The sequence below is a fragment of the Aulonocara stuartgranti genome, assembly GCF_965226115.1.
Source record: "Aulonocara stuartgranti genome assembly, chromosome: 7".
Lineage (NCBI taxonomy): Eukaryota > Metazoa > Chordata > Actinopteri > Cichliformes > Cichlidae > Aulonocara > Aulonocara stuartgranti.
In genome coordinates, this window is record NC_138945.1 from 34600904 (window position 1) to 34617457 (window position 16554).

The window sequence follows — 16554 nt, forward strand, 5'->3', positions numbered from 1 at the left end:
CCAATTCGTCAACTCCTACAAATTCGTCCTTTATTTCCCTGAATTTGAAGGATGGGTCGGGTGTGTCCTTCGTGGCCCACCATATCCCAGAATTCATAGCGCGGCTCAGCCAAATTTCAGCTGCCAACAATGGCGGCCGCTAATAAGTTTTAAAATTAGTCTTATTAATCTTTGTTGGTCGCAAAATAAACTTTTAACATATTTTCAGGCGAGAAAGTAGCTGTGTAAATTACAAATATGTGCTTGGTTTATCAAGATATCGCATATTTGCAAAAGTGTGCCGATGTTTTCGGAGACGTCTGTTACCCACCAGCTCGATAGCAAGCCGGGGGGTTCAATGGTCACTCCAGCCGGCGAGAGCAGCGGACTCCCGGCTTCATCGTTTTCAGACCCCCGCTCTTTCGCTACTCAGGTTAAACATGATATAGAAGTCACTCGGATAACTTAAAAATGTAATTGTTTGCCTTTTTTCTGTGTTTTATTTGTTCCGGAGTAAATCGGTTTGGCTGAGATCAAAGTTATTAGATTATTAGATTAAATAAAACTTTATTAATCCATCGGGTGGGTTCCTCCGGGGTTTTCACACAGCTGAATAAACGTTAAACAGAAATGTGAGACGGTCGAGAATTTACGCCAGTGTCCTGTTATATTTTAGATAGCAAGGAGCAGACGGACACCGACACAGCGGTGACGCAAATCTGAAGGCTAGACCGTCCAATTTCACAGCCTCGCACTTCCGGCCTTCTCGGTCTTCGAAGGACCCGGCCCACGTAGACCGCGAAGCGCAAAGGCCGGGTCCTCCGAAGGGTGCAGCCGACGTTTTGGGACACAGCTTGTATGTTTCCTGGGTGAGAGAGGCCTTTTTGTTGTTGTTGTTGTGCTAAGGTAATAGGCAGAATGCTACAGGCATAGCCCTGAAGAATGTAGCCTCATGGGCAGTGTAGTCCGTGCTGCAGGGAGAATGGACTGCCATACCCGTTAAGTGTCTGTGAGTGCGAGGAGGGAGAAAAAAGGAGAGTGGAAAGGTACGAGTTGTCATCGAGCAGAAACAGGAGCTGGAAGCATGTAAATATAATAATAACCACTGCAGCCAAGAAGAGTGCCTGACGAGCCCAGTTGTAAGTAAGCTATTAAGACTCGACTGTACACTGCGTTTGTGTTTTTCTCCGAAACAATAAGTTCCGTTGGAGCAGTCTTTCAATGCCTCTCTCTGTGTCTCGCTAGCAAACTTGACCCAGACAACAAAGTAAAACTAGTTTTCGGCTACGAGCCCGACACAAACCCACCGTATTAGCCAGAGGTCCCTTTACTACGGTTTGTAGCTGCGGACCTTAGATAATAGTAATAAATCACATTCATGTAGTTGTAAACAGCATATTAAGTAATCCAAAGTATTCAGAATACGTTACTCTCATTGTAACGTAACGGAATACGTTACAAAATAAATTTTGGGGCATATATTCTGTAATCTGTAGTGGAATACAAACCTTCCCAACACTGCAAATGCACACCTCCCCTATATTTGGTTAAATGTCCCTTAGCAAGTTGTACTTCAGTCAGATGTCTCTACCATCAACCAGCTTCTGGTTTAATTCTTGCTGGATATTTGACCACCTCTTTCCTGTTTTTAAGAATATAGTCCTCAAATTTTCAGTATGTTTGAGGTCAAGGCGTTTATGCATTATAGTTATTTGGTGAAGCAATTAATTTGGCATTAGCAAAAGAGCAAAGATTAGCAAGCTAAATACATAAATCTGCTAATGGTTTGTCAGTAATATTAACTGATAATAACTGTTATAATAATTCTGATGTGTTATGATGCAAATGTCTCAAAAGCCTGGAAACAGACTAAACATACTGAGGTGACTGACTGGTTAAATTTAAATAAAGAACCTTAAAGATTTTAGATATATGCTAATTATCTGAGAATTGCACAACAAAATCTGTTTAGCCATAGATTATTTTTGCATGAAAAGTTAAAAATTGCAAGAACAACTACTTTGTGTACTCTGCATGTTCATGGTTTTCAAAGATCCAAATAGTCACTGCTAACTTCAGGCGGGACTTGATCCTAATCCCCCTACAAGCTGTTTGCTGACAACCATTACACAAAAACACGACAAACAAAACACTAAATAACTACCAGCAAAACATACGTGACACTGTGAGATTAGACTGTAATAGAAAAGAAGAAAGAAAACAACATTCAAGCAAAAGACCACAACAGCCATCTTAAAGTTAAACAAATAAAATAAAATGAGGTGTAAACTGCATGTCTCAAATCATATGTGCAGTCATTTCAAAGTGGTTCAGGGTGGGGTGTGATCTCTGAAGAAGAGTTTACAGTACTTTTGCTTGAAGTGCTCATTCTTAGTGCTCAACAGCACTTCTAAGGCTAAAACTGTGAAAACGACATGCTGCAGTGTTACATGCCAGACAATTTTTTGGCTGCTGCATTGAGTTCCTGGACTTCTGTCATCTCCATAGGATTGCCAGCTAGCTTGTTGGGTTTAAAAAAAAAAAACTCTAATCACAGTAATAATTTGCATCATAAAAGTCCATGCAACAAGTAGACAGGTGAAAAAAAGAGCCAGATCACATCCATGACTGATGACTTTAAAATGATCCATGTGCACAAGTTTAATGATGTCCAAAAGCAGTCATGAGATGGAAACGATGAGCCATACCGTCTCTGTGCCTGGTTTACCATCGGCCTCCTGTGGTAATGGACCATGGTAAAGCAGGCAACAGATACTCAGCCCTGTTTTCACCTGGAAGGTTTTGTTTCCTCTTGTACCACGCACCGTCCAGTGGGGACTTCTCCTCTGCAATCTCATCCTCCTCCTCCAGCAACACCTCCTCTGCAGCGAAAGAGAGAAAGGGAAAAAAAAAGGGGGGGATTTTCTTTTTTACCCTTTTTTTTTTTTTCCTAAACACAACCATGCTTTTTGAAAGATGAGTCTAACCTGCTTTGCAGATCCACTCCAAGTATCCGGTGAGCTCTCTCTCAATCTGCTGTTGCCTGCGAAGCTTTAGAAACTCCTGTCTCTTCTCCACACGCTCTCGCTCTTTGGCAAATTCTCTGTTGAGGCAGGTTTTTTTTTTTATATATACACAGCAAGAACAGATTGCATTAACATTTAACATGTGGTAGTTTGCATTTAAAGACTTTTTTTATGTTTGGCTCATGTAAGCAGATATTGATCTACGTAAGACACAGATAAACTGTAGATGAAGTTGAGGTTCAAACAATTCGGGCAGATGGATTAATAAGGTCAGAGTTAAGATGACAGCTGGGAAACTGTTGAGGATATGCAAGAGGAAAAAAAGGCTGCTGGCATAGCCATAACTCTCAGGAGATATTTCCAACATTTTCAGACATGAAATGTTTGGGTGGAGAAGAAAGCTCATGATGCTGTTTCATGGCTCTGTGAGATAGGACTATTGGCAGCATATGCACTTCACGTAGAGAAAACAATGAATCGTATGATATAGTATTTTTCCTCAGTTCTGTTTTAGGAAGCATGTTTATTCAGTTTTCAGTTGTCGCACACAACTTTCTTGTTTTAAGGTCTAATATGAAGCTATAAGCAGCAGGCTATTAGCTTAACATAAAGACTGAAAGCAGCGGTATGCATATGACATCTTTTTTTTCACAACCTCTGTAGTAGAATCATTTCAGGGATTAAGTTATTCAACCTTAGTAGTGCTAGAGTATGTCTGACTTTTCACTTGTGTTATTGCGATAATAAGATAAGAAAAGATTAACAAACAGCCTTTGACCAGCATTAGAAGTGCCTGCTCAAAGGATTTTGTTACCTTGTTGATTTCCTCTACTTTACTATTTATGCCTTGTATATAGTTAATGTAAGTTAATGGATTGGTGGCACACAGTCATCAGGAAGCATGATTTGGAATACTGAACAGTTCATAGTTTTTAATAGTTTCATGAAAACCAGGAAGATGAGAGGGCAAAGTGATCATTTCACCGAAGGAATATGAGCTAGCTGTTGTTGGATCATCATTTTTCTCAAGAGCTTCATTTTAAGCAGCGTTTCCTTACGACGTCCAGACTAATGATCAAACATGTTTGCTTTAATCAAGAGTTTAAAAAGACAAGAGGCCGTGAGTCACGGCAGGTGAGGCAGGGCTCTCTGTGACCATAGACACAATGAGATGGACAGACGTTGCCTTTAGGAGTGCAGAGGACCAGGATGATTAAAGCTACCGAGCACAGGCTTTTCATTACACAAGACAGGGAAAGACAATGAGAGGAAGAAGGTGAAAAGGAGAAGCAGTAGATGATAGAAAAGCATGCTGAATATTCTGTTGATTTACTTGATTAACACTCAGTTTCAAGCCATAAGATAATCTTATTTTTTGCTGCTCCTATAAACAGCTACAATGTGGCCCTAAAATACTTATTTGTACATACAGGCCACCGAAACAGCCAGAAGCTTTAATTTAATGTCCTTTTAAAGATTATAAAATATTCTCAAGAAGTCTAATAGAAACGCATCCACTAACACATTCACATAATTTAAGTGACATAGACTTCCATTTACTGCTTATTAGCTTGCAGCATTTCCTGTCATATGGATGTGATGAGAGGATCCAAACATCAGTATGGAAGTTTATTTTTGCACTACTGAGAAAAAAGCTTACGTTCTGAGATATGTAAATTTTAAGCTACCTCTGAGTAAGTAAAAAATCTTGAAATATGTAACTCAAAATTTTAAGTTATTTAGTGGAAATTTTGATAAGATCACCAAAAATATATACATACTGTATACAAGGGACACATGGGCACAAGTCTTTAGCAGTTGGTAAAATTCTATATTTAGCGTTTTCAATCTCTAGTTCTTAGTTGCCCCCAACACACACTCACACACACAGTTTGTCATCCCTGTGTTCATTTTCTCGTGTGCTACATGTTCCTGTCCAAGTACAGTGGAACCCCGACTTACAAATGCCCCATTTAACGAAAAATTCAAGTTATGAAGGCACTTAACGGCAATATTTCTGCCCGTGTTACAGCAAAATGCCCGTGTAACGAAATCTGCTGGCTCTGATTGGCTGAGTCCAGAAGGCCCACAATGCCTTCCGAATCATGTGACAACCCCTTTGGCTTCCGTACTTGCGCTTCGCTGTTCCACTTGAACGACGTATTGTTGTTGCAGTTAGCAATTAGCCTATAGCCTATCGTTCACTCAAAAGGCACGATGAGTGCTTCGACTTACGAAAGACCCTTGGGAATGAATTAATTTCGTAAGTTGGGGTTTCTGCTGTATTAGTATTTGCTTCTTTTGTTCATTGACTTATTAAAAGTTAGTTTTCTTTGACTTTTTGTCTCACTCTTTCATTTTGGCACATCCTTTGACACAGACTGTGAGAAGCTGAAATTCAGTGAAAGAAACTGGCAACCTGACAAAAACAGCAGGGGCAGAGGTGATTTCAAACAAGGCAAACAACATAATGATCGTAAAGAAGAGAATATATAACTACAGTTCACCCTTTAGGTTTACCTGTAATATATGACTTACCCAGAAAGAACACCAAGCACCAGGTTAAGCATGAAGAAGGAGCCGATGATTATGAGAGGGATGAAGTAAAGCCAGTTCCAAGTGTTTCCTGCGACGTCATTGGTCTGGACACACAGAAAACAATATTAGCATTAGTACTGGTATATGTAGATTTAATTCTTCTGTGCTTTGTTGTGAGATGCACTCTCAAAATCAAATTAAGTTAAAGTTTGTATACGTTAAGCTCCAAGAACATTTTCAGTGTCTTTGCCAAACTCTGAAAAAAATGTGCAAAGCTTTTATTTCCAGTGGGAGTACAAATAAATAAATTCTAATTTCATTCATTTAATTAAACTCATAAATAAAACAAAAAATCAAAGAAAAAAGAAGTGCAAAAGGACACCTGGGCTGACTGTTCATTTTCTTATTAAACTGCATGCTCAGTGTAAGGTAGTAACTACACTTTACTAAGTTAATGAATAAAGTTTTGAATAAACTTGGTTCTGTATTATTGCTTTTCTTCAAACTATTTTCAAATTTTCATCCACAGCTCTGAATATAAATGTATTTTTCACTACTGTGGCTGACAGAACAAGAACTTTTGCCTACTTGCCTCATCAGAAAAACAACTTTTCAATTAAATAAAACAAAACACTGAAAAAAACAACAACCCAACACTCTATCATATCAATGGGGTCCCCCAAAACAGCCCAGCTAATGTTCCTCATGCAAATAACTCGGTCCTCTATCAATGCCAAACAGAAACCTATATTTTAAAAATAAATTGCTCCTACACAAACAGAGAAACAGAGCATTTAAATGACTCTATATTCTCACTTCAAATACACAAACACAAACAGATCACCAGTCCAAGAAGGCACACGGCACCAACTGATATCAGGTAGGTGCAAAATGCAGACAACACAAACATAATAATTAGATCCCTGAACATTAGATGCATATCTGACGGCTGAAATCCAAATCACGAGCATTAATCTGCTGAGATACCAGCCTCAGATGTTCACTTGTGTTTCCAGTGTTTCCGTGCTTAGTGCAGATGGTCAGACCCACAATGAAACATAAAAGAAAAGCTAAAAAATTAGGATCTACACTTATGGTCATTTAGTTCTGTCTGCTCTGTGATTTGTGACACACACTTGTTTTTACACACTTGTTTTCATGTTTTAGTTGGGACATCCAATTGACATTATGCCATCCCTAGCATGCTTTCTCTAGCATTACCTAGCCACTTCCCCTAACCATAACCATCGAAAATAAATGCCATGGCCTAACTCTAACCTAATTATAGCTCTGACACTAAAACCTTCAAACTCAGGGACAGGTATTTTTTCCCCCATTAGCATTCCCATTTTTGGTCCTCACAAAAATATCTAAACATGGTACATACGTACACACACACACACACACACACACACACACACACACACACACACACACACACTTACTACTCTATAGGATCCTGTGATTATGAAGTACTGTGTTCATATTAATGCAGTCATTAATGCCGAGTTTTTGGACTTTCCTCATTTATTGTTAGATCATTTCCTTAGTTATTTTTATCAGTAAAGTAAAACGAGTTTGTCTCAACAGCTCAGATTAGATGATAAACCATTATTTTAGCGTTTTTACAGTTTTTCTCAAATGCTAAAACACAAAAGCCAATCCTCTAAACAAAATGACCAGTTGTCTAAACACATTTACTAAATCTAGCCATCATTTACCAATATCATAAACACATGTCACATGAAGACACAATTCACAGGAGACAATCCTCCGTTGTCATAAATCTAAACACATCTTTCCTTGCTAAAACACAAGTTGCAAAAGAACTCATATTCTCAAATGAAAGCTCATGTGATGCAACATGCTTGCCACAGTCAGCAATATCTGAACACAATGAACACACCTGGCATCATTCATTACACACAACGACTCAAAATTGAAGACACCTGTTGCTAATGCTGTGATCACATGTATAAAAGCAAGTTCAGAGTGCACAGTATGCTGAAGAGTCCAAACAAACACAATGGATGAAGGCAGAGTCAGGGGAAGAGGAATTCGATGCAAAGGAGGGAGAAGAGCTGGCCCTGGAAGAAGAGGAGCAGGCCAACGAGGAAGAGGAGGAGGCCCAGGAGGGAGAGCAAGACAACCTCGCACCATCATTACGGACGAGATGCGAGCAACAGTCATTGTCCATGGCATGACAATGGCTGAAGCAGGACTAAGAGTAGGGGTGGACGATATAAACGATATACGATAGAAACGATATAAATTTGGCCAACGATAGAGATTTTGAGTATATCGCTCTATCGCAATAGCGCATGTTGATGATGTCATCAAGCTGCGCCTGTTTTGGTCGAAAGCATCGCAGCGGCTAAAACCATTATCATCTGCAAATTATGGCGGGCCACAGTCATAGCAAAGAGATGAAGCACTTTTGAAATATGGGGAAAGCCAAAAACTGCGCTTCCTCCACTTCCGTAACATTGATTCATTAATGCTGAATTTTCTCGCAGCTGTTCTATTCCCATGTTGTTGCAGTATATTAATAACTAGCCTCGTTTTGTGGATGAATAATCTCAGTTATTCTCCTGACTGAAGTTTGGCCCGTGTATGGCATCCTGCTATGCGATTGCATTTGTCCCTGACCACCAGAATCCCTCACGTTAACTTTTATCGAGTGGGAAAAAAGTTGGCGTTCATCCTCCAGCTTCACTGTGCTAATGTTATGCTAACATAGCTGTGTCGCTAGCAATCACGTAGCACAACATTATATACCAGGTAGTCCAACTTCAGTAACCCTGCAAACGCCACTGCTGTTTAGTTTTCTGTCTTCATTTATGTTGGAAGTGGTAGCAGAGCTGTACGTTTGAATTAGTTTCAAAAATCTCTCAGTCAGAACATGGTATGAAATGTTTAGGTGGAAACTAGTGAGCTAACTTCCTATTACAGTTTTTTCTGATTGCTTAAGCACATTTTTTGTAACTATTGGCTAATTTTGCAAAACTCTTCACACAAATAAGAAAACCTGTCACCCAATAATCAAAACATTGTAGTTCCCTTGCAAAAGCAAACACAGCTAGATTAACTCTTCACACCTTCGTAAAAATGGTGTTTCCGTATCAAACAGTACACACAAGCCATCATCTACTAAGCACACAATGCGCCAACTGCACACTGATGGTATGAATACAAAACACATCTGGCTTTTGCTTTCTCTGTGCACAAGGTAGGCTATGTCAGTTTGAGCTCATACTTCTGTCATAGATCCATAAGCATAGAGGGATCCAAACTTCAAGTACATCAAAACAAACACAAGTGTTTATTTCCAAGTATAGGATTATTTGCAATCGCCATAATGACTATATGGGTTACTTGGTCTGCAGTGAACATGCTTCCTCTGCCCCCAGCATCTGGTCATCTAGCAATTCTGTAAAGTAACAATTTCAGTATTTTTACATCAATGGTATTGGTGTGTTTCTCATTGGCATATGGCAGTGCTACAAATCTTTGTGTGAAGTGACTGTACTGACCGATTCTCATTTCAAGATGTCCTTATGGTGCTTGCTACAGTGTAGCGGCTCGAGTTAGGCTGGACCCGTTGGCCAGCTACCCTCAGGGTCATTCCACGGTTGATTACATGGTCCACTATTGTAGCTCTGATGTCATCAGCAATTCTATTTCTTACTCTTCCTACCCTTCCTCTCCCCCCTCCTCATCTTCCTCTCCCCCCTCCTCGTCTTCCTCTTGCTCCTCCTTGTCCTTGTCGTCCTCTTCATCCTACTTCTTCACCTCCACGTCCTCTTCCTCGGCCTCCTCTACTTCTCACTCTTTCTGCTCCCTCCATTGTACTCTGCACACACAGCTTACCTGTATTATAGTGCTTAGGCTGATTGCAAAGTGAACTGATTATCTAAAAAAGTTTTCACATGTGAAAGTGTGCCAGACAGTTGGCAAGTTAGTGTTAATGATAGCCATACATGTGTATACTTTTGCTAGGAGTGTGTTGGAAATTTGGTAATTGAGTGTTGTGCAGTGAATTGTGCCTACAGTTTTGCAAAGTGTGTGTTACAAAATTGCAAACTGAGTGCAAAGCAGTTTTTGTGCTTTTAGTTTTGCAAACTCAGTGAGTGGTTTTGCTATAAGTCTGAATAGTTTTAGAGATTGTGCTACAGGAATCACAGTTAGGGTTTAAGCATTCAGAAAAAACTGTAACTTCTAACTCCGTTAAATTTAATAAATTCTGTTTTCATGGATGTAAAACTTAATTGTTACACCCGATAAAGCAGCAATTCTGATGATTTAATTAAAGATGAAAGAATTTAGACCGTTTTTAACTCTTAGTGTTCGTTTGACTTTATGACCTGAAGAAGACGGAGTTTTGGACCCAGATTACTCCGCAAAGCTCCTCACTACGGCAGCCGTAATGCTCTGACAATCCATCAAGCAGTGTGGCTTACCAAAGTTGTACTAAAATATTTTTTAACAGATTTCTGCACGCCAAAATCGGTTCGAGGTCAGTAAGCACAACCAGAATTCATACATACTCTTGATTTTTGAGAAAATTAAAAGGATTTTAAGTGTGCCTTATAGTGTGGAAAATACGTTATACAGAAGAAAAGAATATATGGTGATATATCTCGTTACCGCACATGCTTCAAATTATATCGCGATATGAATTTTAGGCCATATTGCCCAGCCCTAACTAAGAGTCCATCCAAACCTGAGTAGGTTCACCGTGGCCACCATTATCAGGGCATTCAGACAACACACCAGGTATTGTACTCGATTGCTTTCTTTGTCACAATACAGTTTTACAAACCTGTGAAAGTAGTCTATTGGTTTCAAATCAGTTGTGACTGTATTTTAACACATGTCAATTGACAACACATGTTTCTTTCTTCAGAGTTGAAAGAATGCCACATAGAGGTGGGAGGGTTGCCATATTTACAGCGGCACAAGAAACCCTCATTGTGGATATGGTTCGTGGGAACAACCTCATCAGACTCCGGGAGATCAGAGACAAAGTCATTGCCGATAATGTCAACTTTGAGAGCATTGACGATGTCAGCTTGGCCACAATAGACCGAGTTCTCCGGCGCAAAAAGACGCGGATGAAACAGGTCTATAGGGTTCCCTTTGAGCGCAACTCTGCGACACAAAGACCTACGTTACGAGTATGTGCAAGTAAGTATACATCCATGTTCACAGTACAGTTAGTGGACATACTGTGTTGCTCAGTGGCCTACATTACTTCTGGACAATACTGTGCTACCTGATTGACTGTTGTTCTGAACACCTGTGCACTTTCACATTTTCACAGAGGATATTACAGTTGGACACGATGGCCAGACCTCATGAGTACCTCTTCCTGGATGAGGCTGGCTTCAACCTGCAGAAACGAAGGCAAAGAGGCCGTAACATCATTGGCCAAAGAGCCATCGCTGAGGTCCCTGGCCAACGGGGGGATAATATTACTTTTTGTGCGGCCATGGGTTCGAAGGGGCTTGTCCACCGGCATGCTGTCCTTGGGTCTTACAACACCCAACGTCTCCTCACCTTCCTAGAGGAGCTAAAACACATCCTCCTGGACCACCACCAACACCATCCTGGGCCCGCACATCACATTTATGTGATCATTTGGAACAATGTCTGCTTCCACAGAACAAATCAAATCAGAGAGTGGTTCACCACCAACAGTGACCACTTTTTAAACGTCTGTCTGCCACCCTACTCCCCTTTCCTGAACCCTATAGAGGAGTTCTTCTCATCATGGAGATGGAAGGTGTATGACAGACAGCCATACACAAGAGAGAACCTCCTAAGGGCAATGGAGCTGGCCTGTGTTGACATCCCAGCGGAGGCCTTCCAAGGATGGATTCGCCATTCCAGGGTGTTTTTCCCGCGGTGCCTGGCGAGAGACAATATAGCCTGCGATGTGGATGAGGTGATGTGGCTCGATGCAGCTCAGCGACATGATGCCGCACAGTGATTGTGGCGTGTGTGTGGTGTGAATAACGTAAATAAAAAATCTTCACACCCTGATCATGTTTTCAAGAGTACTGTTGTGTGCAATAGATTCTGTTTTTGCATTGAGTTGTGTTACAGTAGTGTACGTACATGCAGGATTTTCTATGGATTTATACTCTTCATATGAAACTCACAAATCTAAATGCCTAATCCCCCACAGAGATCTACGACGATTCGTTACTGTATAGTTTCTAAAAATATGCATTGGCAGTTATGAAAAGAACCTTCTCACAAATTGAGCATTGTGTTTTCAATTCTTTTGCTGTAGTGTGTAATGATGTGTATAGTGTTTACATTTTGTTGTGTTTATGTAGCTTTAGAAAAGGGTGTTGTATTTAGACATTGGGGAACATGGTGGAAACGTTTGTGAAATGTGTTTTAGCATTTGAGAAAAACTGTAAGGTATTTGTTTTGGATTTGTGAAGTTAATATTTACGGTTTGGTTCAGTTTCAAGACACGCAACACAAAAACCAGATCAAAAGATTATTATGATGAATGAGAAGGAAATACTGAATCATCAGGTAGCTAAAATATGATTCCTACTGAATTATAATGTTGCCTCATGTAAGCTGTAAGGCTTTTTCTCCCCCATTTTCTGAGGCTTACAGGGTTCCAATACATCAGCTATGTGTAGTTGGATGTTTTATTATCATTTTTGGTTATGTCCCAAAATGACACTGTACTTCACAGTGACTGAGCTACAATGGGGATAATAGTCATGTTACTTTCCCCAAAGGCGATTCTGGGAGTCAGCACCCACACAGCGGCCTGTTAGCTCGGGACAGACCTGCCGACTGATGGGCTCTGTTGAGGCCGGTGACTTTTTGCAGACGTCAGTGTCGCGGCGCTGCCACACACTGGCTGTAATTGTGATGGGAGGTTCGGGGCGGCTGAATCAGCAGGCAGGAGATGTATATTATGCACCCGAGAATGTGAGAAGAACGCACACAAATGTACAGAAGCACACCCTCTGTCTCGGCTGTCAGAGAAGCAGCCGCCCACACACCAGGATAAATGGCTGAGGGAAGCTTCGCTGCTTTGCACGGCATCGTATCTTTTACAGCATTTCCAGCATTTCATCACCGTCTCATCATCTTATCACTCAATCTTCATGTCTTTCTCTGCATCTCTTTTCCCTCCACCTTTAGTTAAATTCTCTCGGTATAAACCTTACAAGATTTTCCTTTCATGTTTTCTCTTCCACTCAAATCAGTTGAGTTCAGTGAAGCATGAAGTAATAGGTTTCAGAAATTACCTCCTTTTTTTTTTAACCTAACCAGCCAAATATTGCAAGTAAAAGAAGGTTCAAACATTTAGAGGTCATCTTGACTGGCAATCTTTAAACTCAGCCTTCATTTTGATGTATTGCTCACCTGTAGTAGTATATTGCAGGCTTGTGATACATAATATGATGCACTGAGGTCAGTTTTATTACCGTGGCAGTTACAGAGTGTCTTCTAAATGTCTTCTAAAAACTCTGATTACAGTTACGACTAGGGCTGTTCGATATAACGATATATATCGGATGACAATATAAAAACATCTATGGTTTCATTTTACGCTATTGTTTGTTTCGTGGTGTCGCAAAATAAACTGTTTACGGCAATATTTTTTCATCGTTTTGATCGTCACTGTTGTGGCTATATTAATTTCTTAAAGTTCTCTCTTTCTCTTATATTTTATATAACCACACTACGGACGGACAAGCGCCTGTTTTTATGCGTTGTGGTTAGCAACAACGACGGTAACAGCATCGCGTGTCCGCTTGTTTATGTTCCACATAAACGTTTCACAATAAAGCTCAAGATCCTGTTGAGACTTTTCAAAATAAACTGAAATTACGGATGAGAAGTAAAAAAGAGCCGCCAGGTGCTAAAAAATAAACCTTAGACTCAAACGTTAGAACAGGCTTTTCCCCGCAGCACGCCGTGTAATAAATACTCACAAAGAAAACGGCGGCCGTTACAACTTATGTCTAAAAATGTATAGTTTCATGCATCTGTTAAAACACTCGACTCCAGCTACATGACACGCAGCTGGAAACACTTCCTGCAAGTCGAGCTGCCTGAAGTTTAAAGAATTTACAGAAAATTTTACATTTTTGTGATTTATATTGTTATCGGGACGATAGAATTCTTATATTGGATATGAGATTTTGGTCATATCGCACAGCCCTAGTTACAACTCAAAAAACTCTAAACTGCCACAGACTCTCTTTTCATCACTTTACCAAAAAGTTGTGTTTTATAATTCAATCTGGTAGGTGTAAAATTGTGAACTTGGCGTAAATTCTTTGCAAATTGAATGTGTGGCTCATTGGTAATACTGGATTAGTCTGGGCTTGGATCATTAATGACTGCCTCCAGTCAACAGGGTACCAGTAGAAACTGTTGTACTGTTGGCCAAAGACAAAGGAAGAGAAGAGGGGGATGGCACGTTTGGAGACAGTGAGAGAGAAGAAAAGGCAGGGGTTAAATTGGGCAAAAGATGTTAAAGATCTGACGTGGGAACTTCAAAAGAAGATTATAATAGATGTGCAAATGTAGACTAATGTGACTGAGTGAAACTAAACATATGAAATATTTGTGATGATTCCAGAGAAGTCTGAGGTTTATGGTCACCACATTGGTTGTTTCATTTTTCATTACCCAACAGTGCTGTCACTGCATCCCCATCATGTTTTTTTACTGGAGCTTCCGCTGGGCTGGACTTGCTGCAGATTTCAGAAAAAAACAAAAACAAATAACACGTGAACATGAGAGTGACTCTGGCAACTAAGGGCACACAAACTGTGCCTGCAGTGCCTGTGATCTTTATGGACTAGTGTGGGTGTCATAGATAAAACACAAGATGGAAATGGCTTCTACATCTTAAAAGTGGTAGCAATGTAGAAATACCCTAAATCTCCATTCTATTTAGTGGTCACCAGAAGGCGACTTCACTGGTTAAAAAAAAAAAAAAACGACTTCTGGTTGGCTTGGCTCCCTTGCTCTGTCTCTTCAGTAAAAACTTTCCTAATTAATTTTTTGGGTCAATCACTAGCTTTTGGCCATACTAAATAAAACATGAATTTCAGTTTACAAATGACCAGAGTCAGAAAGGCGGACAAGCCAGAGTATGCTCATTATTGTTAGCCAGGGAGGATGCAGCGTCCCTTGGTCCAAAGTGCTCAAAATAGTCTTTGTGTTGAATCCCATTGTAGTTGTGGGCACATTTTGTCATGATGACAAAGACATAAAAACATCCGGTATGTACAGACAGATAGACAGCCAAGGTAAAATCAATACCGCTGCTAAAGGAAAGAAAAGACCTGTTAAAGCCCCTGGGCATCCTAGAAAGACATCCATCACATCAGTTTATCCTTTATCACTTCTGGATGGAGGGTGTGATCCACTCACTATTCTATATATCAACAAGCAGCCTCTGGCACTGTGAGGCACATCTGTGCTTCCATCTATATTGAAGGCAAGATTTGCTAAGCGGGGCAAATTAGAGGGAAAAATGTAAAGTTCTGCTGGCACACACTCAGCCACTCCATTCAAGTAATTGCCAATGGAACCTATGAACACCAGTGCCTCAAACAAGCAGACCTGGTGAGGGTGTAAGTAATCCATTAAGAACAGCTTGATGCTTGTAGTCTGACAAAAATAAGTGTCAGTGGGTTTTAGGCATGGACTGGAAAAACCTGGGAAAATCAGACTTAAAGGGAAGAACAGATGTGCTGATAGAGGGGTGAAATCATGAGTCAGACACTGAGGCAACTTGATGGGGTGAGGAGGTGGGGGCAGCAGTCACTAGATGACCACCAACAGTTTAGATAAAAGACAAGAGCTGTGGAATATGTCTAATACAGAAAATAATTATCAGATGCAGAGAGATCCTGTGTTGTTTTTATAAGCTAGCAAGCAAGCAATTTATTTATATAGCAATTTCAGACAAATCCCAGCTGAAAATAAAGTGCTGTACATTTGACATTACAAAAAAACAAAAAACAAAGAAAAACACATACATTAAAAAATAAATAAATAATAATAATTCAACTTAAATTAAAACAAAAAAATTCCAGGTCAAACTGCATCATATGCTAAGGAATAAAAATGGATTTTAAGATGTGTTTTAAAAATGGACAATGAAGGGGCCTCTCTAATGTGCAGGGGCAGGTTATTCCAGAGGTTAAGAGCAACAATAGAGACCTGGGTACCTCCAGGATAAAGTAAATAAAATTATAAAAACTCGACTTGACAGTAGCCCTAATTTTTGTGTCCAATTTAAAATCACTGTCCATCTTAAAACCCATGTTAGTAACAACAAGTACACTACAAGTACAAAAATAACAATACTCTGCCAGGGGTCGCAAATCAGGGGTCCGCTAGGACCAAACCCAATCACCTCAGTTTTCCTTGATTTACATTTTCAAAAGTTTAGGGCCATCCAAGTTTTAATATCTTCTAAACATGCCAGAAACGGGTTAATAGAGAAGGCATCCTTCAGATCCAGAGGCAGATAAATCCGCAGTCGTCGGCACAACAGTGGAAGGATATTCCAGGCCTTCCAAGGATGGTTCCGAATGAAAAAAGCAGAGGCCCTAGAACTGAGCCCTGCGGGACCCCACACTGAAGAACAGTGAAAAGGGACCCTAAAAAGTTAACACTAAAAGTTCTGTCAGAAAGATAAGACTTAAACCAATTCAAAGCAGTAGCACGAATGCCTGCAAGATGGTGTTAATGAGACAGCAAAATGTTGTAGTCTATAGTGTCAAAAGCAAGGAGTCAAGTCAAGAACAACATGATTACCAGAATCACAGGTAGGAAAGATATCATTAAAAACCTTTAAGAGTGCTGACTCAGTACTATGGAGGTTTTTAAAACCTGATTGGAAGACCTCTAGGGTACCATTCTCACTTTAAAAAAAATCAATCAATTGGGAATATACTATTTTCTTCAGGATTTTAAACAGAAAAGGCATCTTGGAGATTGGCCT

General features: G+C 40.1%; 1 protein-coding gene and 1 long non-coding RNA gene across 6 annotated transcripts in view; one reads left to right on the plus strand and one right to left on the minus strand.

Annotated features, from left to right (window-relative positions):
- cacna1bb (calcium channel, voltage-dependent, N type, alpha 1B subunit, b) overlaps positions 1-16554 on the minus strand; it is a 221529-nt gene that overhangs the window by 94718 nt on the left and 110257 nt on the right. For 3 of the 5 annotated variants that reach the window (XM_082541614.1, XM_082541613.1, XM_082541612.1), the window contains exons 7-9: positions 5544-5647; positions 2967-3082; positions 2772-2861 (exon numbers count right to left, since the gene is read on the minus strand). In XM_082541614.1, the coding sequence (XP_082397740.1) occupies positions 2772-2861; positions 2967-3082; positions 5544-5647 (310 nt within the window). The remainder of the gene's footprint in view (positions 1-2771; positions 2862-2966; positions 3083-5543; positions 5648-16554) is intronic. The other 2 variants (XM_082541616.1, XM_082541615.1) reach the window with 1 other exon arrangement.
- Positions 10053-11384, plus strand: LOC309711355. Its single transcript, XR_014277949.1, has 3 exons — positions 10053-10319; positions 10450-10730; positions 10867-11384. It is a non-coding gene; the product is annotated as an uncharacterized lncRNA (long non-coding RNA).